Source organism: Brachionichthys hirsutus, chromosome 11 (assembly GCF_040956055.1).
Source record: "Brachionichthys hirsutus isolate HB-005 chromosome 11, CSIRO-AGI_Bhir_v1, whole genome shotgun sequence".
NCBI lineage: Eukaryota > Metazoa > Chordata > Actinopteri > Lophiiformes > Brachionichthyidae > Brachionichthys > Brachionichthys hirsutus.
The window spans coordinates 11,010,283-11,032,035 of NC_090907.1; the positions used below are offsets into that span (position 1 = coordinate 11,010,283).

Sequence of the window (21,753 nt, forward strand, 5' to 3'; positions counted from 1 at the left end):
ATGCTGGGTGTGAGTGACGGATGGTCGACGTCACCGTGGGTGCGTGAACGCATCCGGACCGGAGGGAGAGGATACACCCACGAACACTCTGGAGGGCCGCGGCCATGCACTGGTGTTTGTCTCCACTCCCGTCATCACCAACTGGAAGTCATATGCCCCAGTCCGGCTCTGGTGTCAGATGGACTGGTGCTGAAACCTCCTCCCTGGTCTGACCACGTGACGGTGGGAGTGTGTGAATGTTCAATTCCCCTCCAGAACCTCACCTCAATTGTACTGCAACACAAAAAAAAGCACTAAGTTTTGATTCTTAAGGTGCTGCATGCGGGTCTGCCGCCGTGAGGACTGCCGTTACCCCCCCGGTGGAGGAGAGCAGAGGTCAGGCGGGAGGTAAGAACACCGGAACACGCGTCAGAGTTCTGCTTATACGGTTCACACGGGAAAATACCTTGTTTAGTTCCAACGGAGCCAGAGCTGCAGGCGCACATTCACCCCCCCGCAGCAAGTCCGCAGGCTTCGGCCTGGACAGACGGAAATGAACCTGCCCCAGAAGTGGGCCAGAACTGGGCCTACATTCTCCCAGTGACTGAAGTGGACTTCACTATACCGGCCCGACCGACTGGTTGTTTCATTGTCAACTAATGAACTGGTGGGAATAAAGACATTAGAGAGATAAACGCAGCAGAGAGTCTGCAGAGGTCGTGCGTCATGGATAACCCCCCCCACACACACACACACACACACACACACACACACACACACGCACACACACCTCGTTTGTTATTTTTACATCTTCACTCAAATGCAAATTAAATATCAAACGTGAAATCCCTTCAAAGATGATCAATTAGTAAATAAAGCAGAGGATGTGATCGGAGTGTGTGTGACGCAGAGTGACTGTGTGTGTGTGTGTGCGTGTGTGTGTGTGTGAGTGTGTGCGTGTCTGTCAGCAGCGCGTCAGGCTGCTGGAAACGCAGCGGAGCGGCTCCGTGGAGCGGCCGGTGACAAACGGCGGCCGTTTATTCGTTCATGTCACCAACAGACAGAAAGTCACGTTGGCATCAGATTTATAGGCGCACGCGCCATTTACCGCAAAATCACGTGCAGGCGCATATTTCACCTGCAAAGCCGGCGCGGCCTGCCGCAGCCAGTCGGTACGAGACCGTCACACACACACACACACACACCTGCGCGCGCGCACACACGGGGATTTTCTGGGGGTCTCCTTTAAATTAAATTAATAAAATTGGCTATTGGCTGTTTTGATTTATTTGGCACTAGAAATAAAAGCGCAGATTCTCCTCCGTCTTCCAGCTCAGCCAAACCTCTGAGAAGCTCAATGACGGACGCCTGAGAAATAAATAAAACGCTGCGTTATTAATAACATGCTGCATTATTAATAACATGTTAGTTATTAATAACAGTATTAATAAACAGAGGAGGCCTGAGGGAAAGTGTCCATGCCTGAAGAACATCTAGCGGGCACTTCAAACAGCACCAAACGATGAGGACATATTTCAGTGAGCAGGCCGACCGGGAGGGGGGGGGGGGGGGGGGGGTTGTTTGTTTGTTTGTTTGTTTGTTTGTTTTTGTTTGCGGGTTAGAGGTGCATCCAGATTATCACATTTTAAACATTGTGTGTTTTGCCGTGTTTTCTTGCTCGGAGAATAATGCGGAAACCTTTTTTTGTTTGTTAAATAAATAAATTAAGTAAAATAATCTGTGTGATATTTATGGAATGAAACTATTTCAATCTGTTTTCTTCGAGCTGGTCTTTTTCTGTGCGAGAACAGATTCGTGGAATTAACGCGGACTCGGGTGCGTTTAAAGGCCGCTGACGCGCCACGGACCGTTTCACGGGTTTATCTCACGGGACGTTTCTGCTGCTGATCTCAGCCCTGATGCTGTTTTCATGTTGTTATGAATAAACACTTGTTCGCTTGTTGACGGCGCGTCATTTATTCTGTGTGTGTGCGGGCGTGCGTGTAAGTAGGTGTGTGTGTGTGTGTATGTTTCGCGCGTAATTGTTTTGAAAAATAAAAATGACATTTGAGGTGGACAGTGCTCATCTTTTGTTAATGTCAACACTGCAGCGCTGTTGATGACGCGGTGGCGCGACCCCCCCCCCCCCCCCCCTTTACACTGAAACAAACAATCAGTGTAAAAGATGAACCCTTTGTTAGACCATAGATGCGTGTTGGAGACGCTCCTGCGGTGGCGGCGCTGCCCAGTGAGCGGCTCTGAGAGGAGGCAGAGTCCGCCTGAAAGGCGCGTCTCCCCCGCGCGGCGGCCCGGGCCGACCCGGCCGGAGCGCCGCGGGGACAAGCTGCTCTCTCCCGCTGCTTTCATGCATCAGGAGGAGAGAGCAACCGCAATCGCAGCGGTTGTGTGTGTGTTTGTGTGTGCGTGTGCGTGTGCTCGTGTGTGATTGCAATGAAACGCCCCACTGAGATGCCGCTCAGTGCGCAGATTGGCCAATGCACAGGCGCAGAACGCAGCTCGGTGCTGGAGAAGCTGAAGGGCACTAAGGCAGCAGAGGGGCCGACGGAGCGACACCCCACCGCGGACAGCCTCCACGGTCCCGCGTGGGGACAGGCGGGTTTTAGGCGTGTGCAGCGGCGGAGGGAAGGAAAACACGGCGCCGGTTACAGGCCGAGGACGGAGCTCCGACGCACAGGGATGGATTTAAGCAGCTATAGCTGAATGCATGAGGTACAGTAGAGACTAGTGCAAATCGATTGTCTGATGATTATCTGCTTGCTTGTGGACAACGCTCTGCGGCAAACGGGTTTCATAACGGGACGGTGTCCGGGGACTGGGGGGGGGGGCTCTGGAAGGACGGGAGATAACTTCTGTCAGCACATAGGAGCCGGGAAAATAACATTTTAGTTCAAAAATAAACAACAAAATGGCATCAGATGATGAGAAAAAGTTCTCTTGGTGTAATTTACAGGTAAAGGTTCAATTTTATTAGCCTACACCAATTGATAATAATAATCATCATAATAATTTAGCTTTCCACCAATAATAATAATAATAATAATTATGATGATGATTATTATTATTATATTTCCACTAATAATAATAATAATATCGTTGTTGATTTTGATTATATTTGTTAGGTTTAAATGATCTTAATGAAATAAAATCCGATTCTAAATATGATCTTAAAGTAATATTGTAAATAAATGCATGTATATCTTTTATACCCTGACGCTTTGAAATAATCCCGAGGAGCCTTTGAGCAGATTTGTCCGACTTCGTTCACATTATTGGGCATTAAAATGTCTGGTGTCGCCGATGAAATGCCACAGCCCAACTTTAATCCTGGATTGGAACTTTTTATTGTGATTTTCCACATGAATTTCTCTTTCAGGTGGTCGTAGAGGATTTGCAGTGGAGTGGAATTAAGTTTGTGGTTAGTTAAAGATGTCGAGAGTTTTATTTTTACGTTTTCCTCATCCAGCGGCCTCATTGTTTCTTGTTCAGCGTGAGAAGCCTTCCAAGTTGAGGCCTTGAGGCCTAATTATCAGAGCTGCAGAGACAAAATGGCGGCGCCTCACTTCTCATTGACTGAACACACAGCTTGGATGGATTTTTTTCCCGTAGCTTCAGAGGGTTTAGTGAATCGTGAGAAGGATTTTATGTGTGTTGGACAGTCGTCCTGTGGCACTGCTGCGCAGGCACGACTTCTTCTTGAGGAGCATTTTTGAATGCTTTACAAGCAGATGTATTCCGAGCAAACAGTCTTTGCATGACAAATAGGCCCAAACCAGACTCCATGAGCAACACTAAACATTTCAATCAGACTGCAGCCCTTTAAGACAGAAAGTCTGCTTTCATTTATTTGCTTTGTGACGGAGTTGACAGATATAGAAATGGCGTGTGTGCAGGAGGGCTACATAGTTCTAGGATTGAGTGTCCAGAGTGATCCAAACACAAACAGGGTTCTTCTCCCGCTGCTCGGTTAAACAGAACCACTGAAAGGCCCAGATTCACGTTGTAAAAAGGTCCTGTGGTCGTCTCCCTGTCAGGCCTTATCTTTATTAGCTTTCACAAACGTCTCCATCAGTTTACTCTGGACGCCGCCTCTCCTCTTTCATGGCTGAGAAAGTGGCCGCTGCCTGTTTCCACCACAGGCATGGAGGATAGGGAGAGACGGCAACAGGTCGGACACCGACTGGCTGGTTTTTGCCTCAGAGAGATTGGTCGTTAAGATAGTGGAGAATTCTATAAATGTGTAGAGAAGTGATGAGAACAGCGTGAAATACAGGAGCTGGAATGATGTGATGGAAATAATAGTCACAATATGTATTCTGCCAGTCTAAAGCTCTCTAAAGCATCAAATGTGATGCAAGCGATCTGGTGACACCCTCAGCAGCGCCTCCACCGCCGAACTGTCAGCATCATCATAGAGCACGGTTTCATTTCACCATGTTATTTTGTCTCATTTATTGTTAATAAAATATGATCCATGCTGGAGCTGCTTCTGTCGTCTGTTCTGCATGTTTCATTATTGACCCCCCCTTCAGGGGATTTGGTTTTACAATGTGCTCTGGTACTGAACATACATTCTGAAAGCAAGCTGCACTTTTTAGAAGCATTGTTTCTGCAGCTGCATGTGATCGCATCACGTCAGCGTGATTTGCTGCTGAGGCTTTGATCCGACTCTCATCCACAGATCTGAAATAAACCTGCGCTTTTTTGACTTGCTAACTATCCGTCACCGATCTGAGCGCCTCTGCCTCTGCGTGGGCCGGGTTCACGCCAGACCGGCAGGCAGAAGGTGCTGGGTTCTCTGCAGAGCAGGGTGACCCTCATGCCGCAGCAGATACTGAACATATGTAATATTAATCATTGTTATTTGTAGGAGGAGGGGGCTGGACTCTCGGTCCAACAACAAATCACCTGCTCTTATATTCTCATGCTGCAAGCGTGCGCTGATGTGCAGCTGAGCTGGGAGTTTTATGTCCACATTTATCTATTAGAGTGATTTTTAATTCTTGAATTTGTCTGATCAATTTAGTTCAGCCGCATAAATGTGGTATTTATTTATTTATTTATTTATTGTTGTTGTTTATATTTGAATGTCAGACAGAGCAGGGGTTCTTTACGACGCAGCATAATATTTCAGTTTAGATTTTAAAATGTCTTTCAGAAACATCAAAACGTTAATGGCTGCATTTCTATTTATGTTAAATAAACGGCGTAACATAAAAGGACATAAAAGAGAAAAATCATCAGCTGGTGTCACATTTATTATCAGTGCATGTGAAGCAGCAGCAACACAGCGTGAGAGGCCAAGTTTCAACTGGACTTCTATGCATTATAAGTTATAGCATCAGTGTTTCAGGAATCAATCTCAATTCCTGAAACACTTCTGTGTGTGTGTGTGTGTGTGTGTGTGTGTGTGTGTGACACACAGAATAGCACTCTCCAGGATACGCTGGATCCATGCATTTGAGCAGAATTGGATCACAGTGAGGAAACCCTTTCTTACGGGATTCCTCGTGCAGTATCTGTTGCGTCTGATGAAGACCTTCAGACCTTCCTCGCTGCTTCTCACTGATGAGCCTGACAGCTGAGTATTTTTCTAATCCTGCAGAGATGCTGCAGGAGAAGCTTTCAGCTGTGACGGATGAACGCATGAGCCGGGTCCAGGGCGGCGGGGAGACGGATCTCCTTTCAGACCAGGCACGACTGGGCCCGTCCACGGCTCCCGCCATTCCCAGCTCCAGCGAGCCCGACCAGGTATGGGAGCCAACGCGGTTGCAGTTTGTAGATGGCTGGAATGAGGAGGGATATTATTATGCAAACAGTTAGAAACGAATAATGTTGAGGCATAATGATTGTGACTTGTAAATGAAAAGTAAAAAGTGTTGCTGGCTAAGCTCTGACACGAAAGAGAGTGTGACATATTGATTCTAGTAAATAAACGAAATCCATTCATCGCTAAAAGCAATGAATATCTGGAAGGTGTTTCTTGCTATGCTATTCTGTCTATAGACATTTTCTTTGATGTATTTTTTTTCTAATGGATTAATAGAACAGTATATATATATATATATATATATATGTTTATCTTCTGAGCTTCCAGAGTGACGATGACTTCCTCTTTCAGAACATTGAGAACATTAAGGTCGTTCTTCATGAGAGGGAGCTGTGGAAGAAGTTTCACGAGACCGGCACAGAGATGATCATTACTAAAGCAGGCAGGTCAGTGAGCAGCAAACACACGTCCATCAGGCACGGATTCTTCATCTGAAACGCTTCCAGGCCAACAACAAACAGTCATATTTTAAATGCACTTTCTGATGCATCTACTTGAAGTATTAGAATAAATATTTGTTAAGACCTTTCTGGGTTTTTTTTTTTTTTTTTTCACCAGCGTGTAGACACATTTCTACATTTATTTATTTTCATTGTTGGACAAAGTAGAAAATGTTTAACATATTCTTTTATAGTAATCCAGAACATTTCATCCGTTTTTAAGAGAATCAAAGGTTTTGTATGTAAATGTTAACATGTAGAGAACCATGTTTTACACTTGTAAAACAAAAATGTTCACCAATATAGAGGATTAGAGATGAAAGAAAACAAGATAGAAATAACAGGCCACTTGAGTGAATGCACTTTAATCCAAAGTATTAAAAGTAAATCACTCCGTGTTTCACAAACCACACTGAAGTTTTATTCATCGCTGCAATGAACACGACTTTGGTGAAGGAATAAAAAGACTTTCTCTGGACTTTCACCAGCATGTCTGCAGGAAAGCTGCGCGTGTTTTCAGTCCAGGAAAAGGCTGGTGTTGTTCAGCACAAATATGGAAAAGCACAGAGAGCGATATCCAAGTGATAGATTCATGGCTCGCGATGAAAACGATAGCTTTCTGCAGCCATGTGCTGAGGCAGCTTATAGTAACATATAGCAGTTCTAACTTTGTCTTTTGGGAAGAGGCACCAAGTTCCTGCTGCACTGAAGGCATAATTGAAAACACAAATGACTGCTCCGCCGGTTGGATTTAATGCGACCTGAGGATTAGATAGTGAGGCCTTTGGACATTAACCAGAGAATGAGCACACTCTCAAATCGACCTCCGCCTCTCTTTCCTCATGGAATGTTTTTTTTTCAGTTAAAAAATGTAAAAGGTCACCACATTTCTCCCTAACGCCGTAGAAGCGTAAGAGATGGGCTTTCCCTTGTCCAGCTGATGGAGTGGGCTCTGAATCCTTAAAGCCCTTTGAAGGGCTGGGCAGTGCTTAAGTTTGCAGCTGTGCTGGGAAACCTGTCTGCATTCACCTCCAGGCAGACACGCTGACGGCGGCGGAAACGCGGACTGCCCTGAACGCATCGGCAGAACAATTCCACTATGTGGGAATTCTCCGCTTGAGCTCCTCATCTTTTCATGAATGGCATTTGGTCACAGTGACAATGGCTGTGGTGTGTGTGTGTGTGTGTGTGTGTGTCTGTGTGTGTGTGTGTGTGTGTGTGTGTGTGAGTGGGTGGGTGGGTGGGTGTGTGGGGGGGGGTGTTACAGAATCCATGCTGAATCAAACATTACAGTTAAGTTGCTCTCTCTCATTTCTAGTCACTTTCCAGGAATGTTTCAAACATGAATAAGAGCACATGTCTGCCGCTTGCAAAGCTCTGGATGCTCCACTAGATAAAAACTTTATTAGAATATGAACCGAATCAGTGCTGGTCTATTTGATTAAAACAAAATGAGATGGAATTAATTATAACCAAATCAAACACAAATAATTAAAACAATTAAATTTTACATTTTTATGGAAAATATTGTGTCCCAACACCCAAGCCCTGAGGTACCTCATCAACTCCGAAGAGTAAACAGTTTATATTAAATTCCATTACATTGGAAACCAGTTTACGGGTCTCAGATATTTGTCGTCATGGTGATAGGTAATTCTCTTAATATGCAGGAAAGTTTAAATATATTTTAAGACCACAGGCAGATCACAATTTAGCATTTATTCCATTTTATTAGTGCACCTCACAGTTTGCTTTTTATGTGGACAAACTTTATTACATTTTCTTTCAGCATAAACGCCATGATTGTTGCCTTAATTCTAATGTTTCCAGAACCCCTAGAATTATTTGCAATAATCCCCTGGATTTTTTTATTTATTTGATTCTTGACTAATTGTTTAAATTGTATAAAAAAGTAAAGCATTTTACACAAAATAGAAAATACATGTTTGAAATCAGTGGAAATCATTAAACTTGCTAGAAAGAGTTTTTTTTTAGTCAGTGTAGAAAGTGAAGAAATGGAACAAGATTTCGTTGCACAATGAAAATATTGAGTTTAAGCATTACATGATGAATTGCCAGTTTACCGTTAGGATCGGTCACTTGAGATGTTCTGTCTCATTTTCTTAAAAAATGACAAACAGAATATAACGATCAAGATGATGACAGACAAACGAACAGAAAACACAGAATGCACACGTTCATTCATGAAAGCGCTCCGGCGACAGGATGAGCAGCACAGAAACGCAGCAGTGGGAGAGGATTACCAAATAGAGTCGGATAGAAACATACTGTATATACTAGAAAATACTGTATACACACCAGTGTATGTAGACAGCAGGTGTAAACAGGTGGGATTAACATATACAAATCCAGTTTTATTGATAACAAGAACAAAAACGCTCAATTAGGAAGACAGGCCATGTGATGGAAAGGCTCTGGTATCATCTGGGAAACGATTCTTGCCCACTGGAACTACTGGACATACAAGGCGCTCAACATTACAAACACATGTATGTTGCAAACAATGCGTGTGTGTTCTTACAGGGAGAACTGCAGTGCATAAAGGAAAGAAAGAAATAGAGTTATGACTCAGTGAAGCTCTGTGTAGCACCACGGTGTCTGCACAGGGCCAGTCTGAACATATAGAGCCAGCTCACTGGGTCCAAACTGGGGGAGGGGTTTGTTCTTTTTCAACAGGTAATGACGGTAAAGTTTAGTGCATAAGGAGCCAACGTGTTATTGATGCTAAATACATCGATTCTACATGTGTTTTCACGTCTAAAAAACAAAAACAATAAGAAAGAACAGTAAGAGCGACGCCACATCTGTGCTTCTGATGCAGCTAACTGTTCACATCTGTTGGTTGTCATAGTATCACAACACTTTTCTAGACACAAACGGTTCAGAATTAGTAAATGTCAAAGTGTAGTGGAATGTGTGTCTCTTTATTCACAACTCAAGACATTCGTCATCTTTTGGTTTTGAGGCACTGAAAAGAAACTCTGGGGATTTATCTCATTACTAATACTTCAATTATATTACACCTCAGAACACAACTGCGTACTACTACATTTTTAGAATTATTCAGATGTCTTTTTGTGATTTTACCAGAATAGAGGACACTGGGAAAAATGTGAATATTTCTCAATGAGTGTGTTTTTCCATAAATTATACCTCACCATAAGACACAGATCTTCAGAGCAGTTCAAGGAGGAGCATTACGCAGAAGGACACGCCCATTTACTGACAGATGAGAGGCTAACGTAGCCATCTAATGTTACAGCTCACCTAAGCAGCGCCCCATTAAAGGTTCCTCCGTGACCCAACGCGCCCTTCTGTGCAGTGGACAGACAGAAAATAATAATAGTAATAATAATACATTTTATTGAAAGGCGCCTTTCTTGGCACTCAAGGACACCGTACAATACATATCAAAAATAACATATCTAAAATAGTTCTGCTGTTGCAGCCAAAACGCAAAATGAAAAGGGAAAACTGTATTTCGATGTGGGGGTGTTTCATCAAAGGCCACACACATGCTAACACAACAAAACAATGGACGCTGTTTAAGAAGCGTTTTGGGGCGTCTGCTGCATCATGGGCGGAGGGTCGGCGCGGGGGTGCCAGGGAGGAGGTGCAGATGCAGGCCGTCACGCAGAGGATCCCACATGTTCCCAACACTCGCTCCGTCTGCTCCCATGCAGCACCTCCGTGAGGCTGGTAGGCTTGTTATTGTGAGTGTCACTATCCAGGCGTAATCCCCCCCCCCCCCTCTTCAAAGCACCCAGCACAGCTCTTCCCTCACTCTCCCTCTTTGTACACAGTCCGTCAAGAGAGCAGCGGCGGGTTGATAAGAGGAACCCGGCGCCCACGATGGGCTGAGTCTACTCGGTTGTAGAGCTTCATCATCCCCCCTGGGCTCCTTTTGATCTCGCCGTGGTACTGGAGATTCCCAGAGAAGGGATGGATCGCCAGAGGACCCAAACATGTGGGACTGTTAAGAGAAACAGCTGGCCGGGCACAGAAACACACACCCTGACACTGATATCATACACACACTCTCCAACCTCTATTTCTCATGCTCCTCTTAAACGCACTCACTTAGTCACAGCAGTGTGTGTATACGTTTGCCTTCACGCTGTCGGCCTTTGAAACGAACTACAAAACCTGCGCTCTAAAATAGATGTTTTATAGATGCATCGGCAATACATCATGTTTCATCACATGTACGTTAGATTCAGGGCAGAACCACAGCGACTGCAATGAAAGGCCGAGATCAATTACTCGCAGACTGCAATGCAAATAAAACCCACAAAAGAACGTTGGAAGCGTTACGTCTGAGTCACGGCAGATACATTCTCATCGGCAACGGTCGTTGTTTAACAATGAAGACAGCATCATCATCCACAATCCCCCCCCACTGCAGGCGCCCACCTCGAGCAGCAGCAACCACAGATCGTGTGTTTAACTGGAAACTGAGAATCCTCTTATAGAGTTGATGCAGGGTATAAATGGCCATGGGGACACGTAGAAATCCTTAAACCGATATCCAGCCACTATATTATCTTATATTACCAGTCCTCATCACGAAGGACCCACAAGGGTGTTCCCTTGAGATGAAGACAACTCTAGAGGCTAACTCGAAGCCAGATGCACAGGTGAGCATCAAATGCGGCATCTACCAAGGAGGCCAGTAGCCCCCAAGCTGGGTGCATGGCTCCAGTAGTGATCGGGGCACTAGGGCCAGTAGCCCCCAAGCTGGGTGCATGGCTCCAGTAGTGATCGGGGCACTAGGGCCAGTAGCCCCCAAGCTGGGTGCATGGCTCCAGTAGTGATCGGGACACTAGGGCCAGTAACCCCCAAGCTGGGTGCATGGCTCCAGTAGTGATCGGGGCACTAGGGCCAGTAACCCCCAAGCTGGGGGAACGGCTCCAGCAGATACCAGGAACAACGTCTGACATCTCCGTCTAGAAGAGCGCTTTGACACACGAGCATAAATAGAAGATATAAAGTTAATCGCATAAATCTCATAATAAAACCACATTTCATAGTACAGTAATACTGTATATAATTTATTATATCATTGTGTGTGTATCTATATAGCAATTAAAAACATTTTTCCATTGTTATTAGTGCTGATTTTGGTGTTTTTAGACGCCGGAACAGATTAAATTGTTTTCAGTTATTTTATATGGGAAAAATTGATTTAACATACGAATGATTTGAGTTACGAGCTCAGTCCAGGAACAATTTATACTCATATGTCAAGGTATTACTGTGTGTGTATATATATACAGAGAGAAACAGACAGACAGGCAGACAGATAAACATGAATGTCTACTTGATCTCTGTCCCATCGGGTTCCTCCACCCTCGACTATAATAACAATAACGTTCATTACATTCTGTCTCCTCTTCTTTCAGGCGTGACTGATTACTCAGGTTTCAAAGTGCCGCTCATATATGGACAGAAATCAGATCGGCCTGTGATGATTTGTTTGAATTTACTCCTAATACGAACAGTTACATGCACAGAATACAGGTCACTCAATCCAAGCTAAATATGTCCAAAAGTTGAGATTGTGAATGACGCTGTGTGTCTCTTCAGACTGAGGTCGGTCATGAAACACTCGATGCAGCAAATCAGGTAGACGCTGTTCCAGACTTGTTTCATTTCATACTCAGTGTATTGGAGCTACTTTGAACAGGAGTACCGGTACACACTCTTGTATTGCGACATGGTCACAAAGACATCGCCGTGTTTTCAGCATCGGACACTCGGACGAAGCAGGTAATATGTCTAGAGATGAAGACGGCCCTTTGTCCTGCATCCTATTGGTTGGGCTGCACAGAGCCAGCAGAAGAACTCTTCAGTTGGTACCAGGGCCACATGTGTTGGCCCAGACCCCCATCTGGAGTGTGTTCGTTGTGACTGGAGCCAGAGATGAGCAGAGGTCTGTTTTGAATTGTCTTCGAAGATAAGCCCGTCTTTCAGGGTGGTTGATACCGGGACTGATCTTTTCCTCTGATTGGATTTGAGGCCTGGCAGAGATGCCCTCAATCCCCTCCTCTCTCGTACGTGAGGAAGTATTTACAGTAACACGATCGGATGGTGTCGCTCACCGAGAGCCTTTGAAGAGGGGCTTTTGCACCGATCAGAACTGAAAGTATGATACTCGGGGGTTTTAACTCCACACCATCCTCCCAGAGAGCATGCAAGGATCCTGCACCTTGAACACCTACAGATAAACGCAGACCTTTTTGACCGTAGCCAGTTGTGTTATGATGAGTCGGCTATCTAAACTTGGGGTGCTATTAAAAACCACTTAGGGCTTTATATGAGTTCTCAGAGCCCTTTATGAAATTTCCTTTGGTGCAGACGGGATGAAAACGTTTTTGGTTTCCTAGATGAGGTCAAGAAAGGTAGCTCCCGTCATGTATTTAATGGCTGCGAGTGTTATATTAGCATATTCTGTCTTTTAGTCTGGCTCTATTTAAGAGATGAAAGATCGAGTGTGTTCCATACTTTTTATGGCCTCTGAGTATCAAAGGTATGAGCGGATCTCAAATGAATGCTGCAAAAAAAGACAAATCATCAGGAGGACAATGTCAGGAAGATAATCCTGCAGATCTGGGGAGACGGTTTCGCTCTGATGGAGTTTCTGCTTTGCTTCACCCTCTTGATATTCAGGTGGAGGAGGTTATTTCAGGTTTCACAGAAGACAGGTTCTCACCCAGCTTGTCTCTTCTTCCCATGATCGCTAAGGAACCTTGCTTATCCCAATCCCTTAAGAACATTGTTACACTGCAGTCAATGAGCTAATCCGATCTTCATCTGTATCCGTGACAACACGTCACACACACACACTGTTGTTGTGCAGTATGTGTGTGAAGTGGAAGACTTCCTGAGATCAGGAACAAATGTAGTCCTTTGCTATTTCTCTAAGTCAGGTAAAGTACTGACATGTTTGCTGCTCTCTCCTCAACAGGAGGATGTTTCCGAGCTACAAGGTGAAGGTGACTGGCATGAATCCCAAAACCAAATACATCCTCCTCATTGACGTCGTCCCAGCTGATGACCATCGCTATAAGTTTTGCGATAACAAGTGGTAAGTTTGGAAGAAAGCCATTAATGTACTTCTTGAGGCTAGCAGGTATAACGAGCAGGTATATCAGATACTGCAGCAGTGAGGATGCAAAGTCCACTGTCTTCAGGAGGCTTCCTTAATTTTGCTTTTATTACTTTATACGAATTTGTAAATAAATGTAATGCGTTTCCGTGTAATACGTTTTGGCAGAGTCAGGAGTCAGAAAGGGGCGTGGTCTTTGCCCCCTCGCAGCTCCACGATGGTGGATAAGATGCTTCGGGTGCTGATGGGATGAAGTGTTGTTACAGCTTTGTGTTACCCTAATGGAAACTTACATTCTAATACTGGAGGCAGTTTGCTAGGATGATTTCACATTTCATTCACGGGTTTCCTCTCTCAACCTGTTATTAGGATGGTGGCTGGAAAGGCGGAGCCAGCAATGCCAGGCAGACTTTACGTCCATCCGGATTCCCCCGCCACTGGAGCTCATTGGATGAGGCAGCTGGTGTCTTTCCAGAAGCTCAAACTAACGAACAACCATCTGGACCCTTTTGGTCATGTGAGTACCTGCCAAGAATATCAGTACTTTCAAGCCCAAGACTTATTGAAAGGGTTACAGTTTTCACTTAATGAGTCTTGTTTTCAATTGTTGCCATCAAGTATAACATTTTACTCAAACTTTAATTGGGACGTTGTGGCCGTTTCTCCGTACAGTTGACAGTCAGACATCACGGGGCTAAATAATGTGGTTTGAATGCAGATGTAGTAAACGTCATCCAACCTCAGAATCAAGGATGAAACTGCCAAAACGAAAACCAATACAAAATAGAAGTTGTCTGGAAAAGGATGGCGTTCATGAAAGTCCCTGATAGGCTGAGCCCCATCATGTGACGCCTGAAGCATGAACCGTGACGTTGGTTTCATTATTAGTCTGATAGATATATCCTAGAAACGCATGACCTCACAGATTTCAGTTTCCATCAGGATCCAGATCAGGAACTTTAGAAGACAACTTTGATTCCTTATTGAATCTGTTTCAGCTATAATCTGATCTCAGGTGAAAGATCACCGGATCAAGAGGGATCCACATCAGTCTCTAATGAGTGCTGGATCTTAGCATATGCTGGTGACAGCTGTCATTTTTTTTTAAAATCATTGTTGACATTATCCATAAAAAGCTTGGCCAGTGCTAGCCAGGGGCCAGAGTGGGCTCGGGCCACGCTGATTCATGTCTTGCCCTCCCAAAAAACTGTGGCGATAAATGTATTTTGTTTAAAGGACAGGACATGGGGTTGCTACATACAACTCTGAGGATCTCTGGTGGACTCCTTTGAGCCACTGTGAAGGCTGGCACAGGAATACCTTGATATACGAGCGTGATTTGTTCCTGCACCGAGCTCATATCTCAAATCACTCGAGTGTCAAATCAGTTTTTCCCATATAAAATAACTGAGAAAACAATTGAATCCATTCCGACATCTAAAAACACTCAAATCAACGCTAATAACAATGGGGGAAAAATAATAAAACGAATAATACAATTAATAATAATAATAATAATAATAATAATAATAGATGAATAGAGACGTCGCACTGGAACAGGTTTTATTTTTATTGGAGAACTAAGATCATCCAATGAAAAGTAATTTTATCCAGCCAATTAGCTTTCTTTGCGTCTTTTCTGTTTAGATTTGAAGATATTTTTTATTGTAAATTGTGTATATATTGGCGGGGAATGGTTTCTTACTGCATTTCGCTTCCTGTCTAAAGCTGGCTGTAAACAGGACTCAGCAGATGAAATCCGGTCAGATCGTAAACCTCTAGGTGTAAAGATAAACCAGTTGGGAAACCGATGAGCCACAAAGAACGAGAAACATTCATTACTAAAATAGTCCTTTCAGTTCTGACTTCACTGGAGACACAGGGATGTTGTTTCGCTGTGTGATCAGAAAGGGTTCAAACCCCCCAAAAAAGCTCTTTGATCCAGACAAAGATTTGTTTGTGAAGCAGTCATGAAGCATAATCCATAGGATTAACTGTGATGAAGGTTAGGGAAGAACTGTGATTTCAGCTACCGGTTTTTAATATACATATTTGCACAATGTCATCTTTTCCATTTTAAGTACAGCTGATTGTCACATGTCCAAGAACTTGTGTTGGTATAATGTGATTTTACACCATCGGATTCTGAGAGAAAGAGGAAAAAAGCGGACGAGGCTGCGATGGCAGAGGGAGATGAAGAGTGCGACTGTGGCAGCGCTCCCCGGGGGAACTCTGGGATAGCTTGTCTGAAGCCATCTCATCAATGGGCGGGCTCATTAGGTTCATAACCTCTCAGATCAGTGGTGGGGCCTGCTGTCAGATTGAGTTGAGTGCCTGGCCAATGATAAGGGCGGGTAATGAGGACAGGGGCAGTCTGAGGCCAGGCAGAGCCCAGATGACGCCGAGACCAGGAGGTGTGTAGCCGGGCGGTGCTCCTCGCAGCGGGGAGGGGGAATTCCCATCCGGCACTAATGATGCTTAAAACTGGAGAATTAGAGAGAGAGAGTAACGTAGTAATGGATTCAAGATATTTCTGTCTCAACACGGGTCAGTGTCCTAAAGGGCCAATTAAGACTTTGATCCTATGAAATGACAATCTGCAGCGTCATTATTTCACTCCATCGTGATGTTGGACCTGCTCATCATCATCATTCCAAACAAATGATCTCAGAACTTCAACCTAGATGGAGCTGATATGTTTAATAATGGGGTGGGAGACATGCAAAATCATCCAGACGCCCAAATAATATCATCCATATTGTAAAACTCCGCCTGACATTCATTCATTCATTCTCAGCAGTCATGTTCACCGCTAATGAATTAAAATGTATTTTTGATGTGGCTGACAGAGATAACTGTCCCTAACCTGAACCTCACTTTAAGCGTTCAGCATCCAGCAGCCAGCCACTGGAACAAGAATCAGAATTCAGTCATTATGGGATATAAAGTAATACTCATGGTCATTTTCAGTTTACACGCAAAGCGTTCTGCAGCGGTCAGAGCAAAGGGCCGTGTCTGAGTGTTTCATATCAGGAAGATGAAAGCTACCTCAGCTCTTCCCTGATCTGTGGAAGGTCTCCCTCATCAGCACATTAAGACGGTCCCCCAAGAGTCTGCAGAATCCTCCTCAGACTGCAGCCAGACAGCAGAGCAAAGGTCAACGCAGAGCCTGCCCTGGACCAGCCAATAGCTTATCTGTGTCTCCAGCCTGTCTCAGCAACAGGGCCTGAGCATAGCTCCCTGTGTCCCGCCCAACCTTCCCCTCTCTCTGGGAGCCCCCTGCAGGAGAAGGCTCCTCAGGAGAGTGTCTGGCGAATGAGGAGGGGAGCCAAGGTGCAGAGCTTGATGCTAATATGCCATGACGGAGCTGGACTAGTGATGACCCTTCCCCACCGCTGCTAACGCTTCACCGGGCACAGCACCCAGCTGCAGTTAGCGGACTGATGCTAGTGAGCCGAACAGCAACCAGCCAAAGAATCAAAAGTACTGAACAGGCTCAACACATGCTACCTGCTCCGCTACACAAAAGAATCCGGATCAAGTGTAGGAGTTCAAAGATGTGCGATTAAGTGATTAAATTAACAACCTTATTTTTGAAAGGTTGGAAATCAATAAAGAATTCTACAGGGAAAGACGACATGTCACCTCACAGCTCCAAAATGTTTAACTCACCTCCTGAAGCTAAGAAACATTTATCTGAAGGAAAGGCACAAGCACACGAGACTATATCTCACGGCACGAGGGGTTAGCTGCTTGGTAAATCGTTCAAGGATGCAGAAAGTTTCTTCCAATACCAAGTAGTTCACTGGAAACGCGATTGCTTATAAAATACCCACAATGCATTGTTTCTTTCAGCTTTTCACGCTAGTGAGTCTGCAACGTTCAGATATTACGTCAAGACCATATTTACGTCCTGCAGGGTGGAAGATGTATCGCGAACAACATTTTTTATTACTGCTTTACACTGCAAAGTAAAGATTCTATGGTACTCGCACTGCAAGTTATTTTGTCATTTGGTGGACCTCCCACAAAACTGGAGACACATCTGCAAGTAATTCTAGGTGTATTTAGGTGAGCTAGTTGGCAAGCATCAACAAAAATGCTATCTCTCGACACCGCTTGCTCATTAGCTAACCAAAGGAACTGGGCAAGCTTATAACTCAGAAGTGTTACGTCTTTTTTATTTTTTCTTTGCCAGCAGCAGCTGTGTTTTTAATTCAGTTTCCATGTCTGAGAAAACCGTCCAGAGAGAAACAATTATAGGGCGGTTCATTTGATGTAACATCATTAGCATGAGCTGCTATTGCATGATATCACAGGTCAACAACGCAAACTGCAATTAAAGTCTCAAAGTTGTTCTCAGCAGTGGTGAGGGTGGTCAGGAAAACTGTCAATTAGAGACAGCCTATGCTGCTCAATGGGAGCCCAGATTGGACCGTGTGCATTTAGGGCGTGTCCAACGCATGTTTGCTAGTTAAAGAGCACAAAGTAAAGCGCACGGTGTAAAGGGGCGGTGCCAATCCCATTCCCTTTATAGGTGCACCAGGACCTAGACTAACAAGCATACTGTTTCAAACTCAACCCACTCAGAGACACGAGACAGGATATGAGCAAGAGCAGCAGTATTTACCTGAGGAGGAGGAGGAGCATCCCTGTATGAGGTTGAGTGATGCACACGGTTGATCGTCTGTGGGTTAAACAGCCAGGTCATGAAAATGATAGTGTCGGTTGTGATACAGGCAGGCGGAAAATTACATCACTAGTGAGGAAAACACGATTCATGTTGCCTGTGGCGTCCCCCCAGCTGGAGAAATGATAACTACACAACCACCATCTGTGGCATTCACACACTAATCACAACAACATTACATAATTTATTAATTACAGTAATCCGTTCATTTATTTAATTATCCAAACACACAGACAAAAACTCAGTGTTCTGTGTTCACACGTCTAAAAAGTCAGAGACACAATTATTCCAGAACACAGTTTGGAGTAAGGCGGTCATCCTCTTGATAAATCCTGAGGGACCGGAGGAAGATCAGGGCCAGTCCCAGGTCCCCTATTCAACCCTATTTTAAGTGTCCCTCTCTTTGACTTGCCTCAACACAAAGTAACACGGAGTAGTGCTTGAAGTCTTTATCTCAGAAATGAGGCGACACTCATTCATATAATTATCTCAGACATTTCTACAACAGTTTGGCAGTGGATTTCTTTCCTGCTAATCGGATCAGATTCCTGATTTGCTCAGGTGTCCCTAGAAAACACAAAATATATACTTGCTGCTTACAACATTACATTTGCTCTGTGCATCCTTAAAGTTTATTTCCACCTGTAGTTTCATATATTTAATTGTCAATTTCCCTGCAACCTATTGAGGAAAACTTAAGGAAACACTTATTAACAGTTGATTGATAGCATATTCTTTATGCCACACCAAAGTGTCTGTTTGTCACCTGCATGTCATTATATACCATGTGTATAATGACATGCATTCTCTTTCTCTGAATATACTTAGATCATCTTGAACTCTATGCACAAGTACCAGCCCAGACTCCACATCGTCAAAGCGGATGAAAACAACGCCTTTGGATCCAAGAACACTGCCTACTGCACTCATGTCTTTCACGAGACGTCCTTCATCTCGGTAACCTCCTATCAAAACCACAAGGTACAGCATCAGCACTACAGACATTAATAGAAAGTCAAGAATAAGCTCACAGTTTCACAAGCGTAGTTCATTTTGTGGCTTAAATAGGTTCAAGTGACTTACTCAACTTGTGGCAGGTAGAGTAGGTATCCCTCTACCTGCCACTTGTTCCTTAAAGTATTTTACTTATATTTAAATGGGATCTGAAATGAAACTTTTGTCCTAGATCACTCAGCTGAAGATAGAAAACAATCCATTTGCCAAAGGATTCCGAGGTAGTGAAGAAGGAGACCTGCGTGTTTCAAGACTACAGGGGTAAGTTTACAGAAAAGGAAAGAGGAGAGTCAAACAATGCTGCCAAACTGAGAGGTTCTTCTGGAACAAAGGTTTCAGAAAGCTTTCTGAGAGGGGGTCCCTCAGAGAACCAAAAACATTCCCTGGTCTTTTTCTGTTTGCACTTGTTTTGTTTGTGATTTACAAAGCTAATGTTAAAAAACTTGATGGGGTTGCATTTGTTCATGTGTTCAGCCAATCAGCACATCCTCCAATACTGCAGGATAAACTTGTGCAGGGAAGCCGAAGCTTAGACAGTTCTTGTGTTATGGATAGAATAAAACGGGGGCTCTTTTAACCATGGAAAGGTTCCTTCAGCCTTCAAAAACCTCTTTAGAATAATAACTCTCACATAAATATCATTGTTGTTGACCTGTTCCTACAGGCATTGCAAACTAATTTTGTTGTTTTCTGTTGCTACCATCGGTATGTAGGAAAGACTATCCCGCAATCTCAAAGAATATGGTTCGCCAAAGGCTCATCTCCTCGCATAGTCATCTTGCTGGGAAGCTCGGAGCGGATGTTCTCACGGGGCACTCTCAAGTCCTGTCCTCGTATCAGTATGAGTCCGGGGCTCCTTTGACTAACTCTGACTCCCAAGAGTCAATCTCGACCCACTTCCCCCAGAGCAGAGAGTCCAGTCTCCTGTACCACTGCTTCAAACACCGAGGTACGTTCACCGCCACTGTCCTGTCCTGTCCAGTCCAGTCATTCTGCAGAATCAGACTGGTAATCCAGGTCTCTCTGTTATCTATATCACTCTGCAGATAATGCCCGACACCTCGAGCTTGGATGTAAGCGGCCATATCTGGAGACATCATCAGCAGTGTCAGAGGAGCATTACTTCCGTGCAGCTCCCTCTTATGAGTCGCCTCTACTCTCCCATCCTTACTGCACAGAGGCAATCACCTCTAGACAAGCTTGTATGTACGGGAGTATGGAAACGGAGTCTGGGTCCGTGGCAGGAGATACAGATGACCTAACCAATTCCTCTTCAATCAATTGTAACATGTGGGCAACGATGCAACCTTACCCTCGCTACAGCGTGGAGGGTGTCCCGTACCAGCCCTTCACTGCTCATTTCACCAACAATACCACAGTCACACCTGTGGTACCACACCCTACGTCATCCATGGGGTCACGGCCACCAGCTGACTTAGGGGTTTATGACTCAGCTACAGTCCAGCGAGGTCTTCCTATCATACCTCCCTCATCTTCTTCTTCATCTTGCGCTCCAGCTGTTAGGTCAGACCAGCCATCTCTGTACCACAAGAAGCCAGGGTCACCACTTCGACCTCACAGAAATTTCCCAGCCTATCCCACTCAAGGTACTCTACCATTCCGGGATCCATCCTATCAGTACCAAGTGGGGTTGAGCAACGCAGGTACTCATTGGACCGACAGCTAATGTGGGTGACTGGAGTAACCAACTTTGTCCAATCTAAAAGTCAGAAATGAATGAAGGAGCAAAACCACACTGTGGGAAGCTGATGCCTGGCAATGAAAACGAACTACAGCCATGATCACTGCCAGGTTGCACTCCAAACCATTTTCAACCATGTATTCTGACTATTGCACGCAAAGCTGCATGTGGTGGACAGTGGCTAACCTCCCTGCTACAGATACAGATGTGTAGCACATGTACCATCCTGTGAAGAGCGACGATGGTTTTCTAAGGCTGAAAAAAGGAAGGTTTGAGCGACGCTTAAAATTCTACCATGGAAGGAAGTTTGAAACAGTCTGACCTGAGGGAGCAACAAGACTCTTTTCTTATATATGACAAAGACAAGGGAAAATCTCCAGTGCTTGCTTGTACAAGTAAAATCTGAGTACATTGTTTCCTCCCATTTCCTACAGAGCTCCGCCCACATAGAACATGTTAAGAGAATAAGGCTGATGCTAGTTAATATATTTCTTATTTTTAACAAAGCTAATGAAAATATGGAAACTAAAAGTGCCTTTAAATATTAAGGCACATTTATATCCACAGAAAATAAATGTTTAACTGGATACAAAAATAGAATTCGCCGTCAAAGGTGCTCTTCACATAGAAGTTACTCAAACAGAAGTAAACAGTTTGTTAGAGGGCGGTTTACTTAGTGCTGACTCGAAACGATCTATCAACATTATTGTCTCCATGAAACTGTCAGAAAACAATTTATCATCCATTTATAACAATTTTTACAACCAAATATTATATTACAAATTTAGGTTATACTTTGCTATAACATTTTTAAATATCTTATTTGCATGCCCACTATACTCCTTATAACAAATTAGTGAAGGTGTGCTTAATGCTATCACTCTTGGCAAAGAGAAGCAATAGAAGCTATATACAGAATATACATAAATATTAATTAGTTAATAATGCTTG

The 21,753-nt window shown here is 44.2% G+C and overlaps 1 protein-coding gene across 1 annotated transcript; it reads left to right on the plus strand.

Annotated features, from left to right (window-relative positions):
- Positions 1–5,604: 5,604 nt before the first annotated feature.
- tbx4 (T-box transcription factor 4) lies at positions 5,605–20,787 on the plus strand. Its single transcript, XM_068745453.1, has 8 exons — positions 5,605–5,748; positions 6,119–6,213; positions 13,256–13,375; positions 13,766–13,913; positions 18,915–19,067; positions 19,273–19,361; positions 19,814–20,049; positions 20,147–20,787. Exons 1-8 carry the CDS (start codon positions 5,605–5,607, stop codon positions 20,785–20,787), a joined length of 1,626 nt encoding a protein of 541 aa, XP_068601554.1.
- The last annotated feature ends 966 nt before the right edge of the window (positions 20,788–21,753 follow it).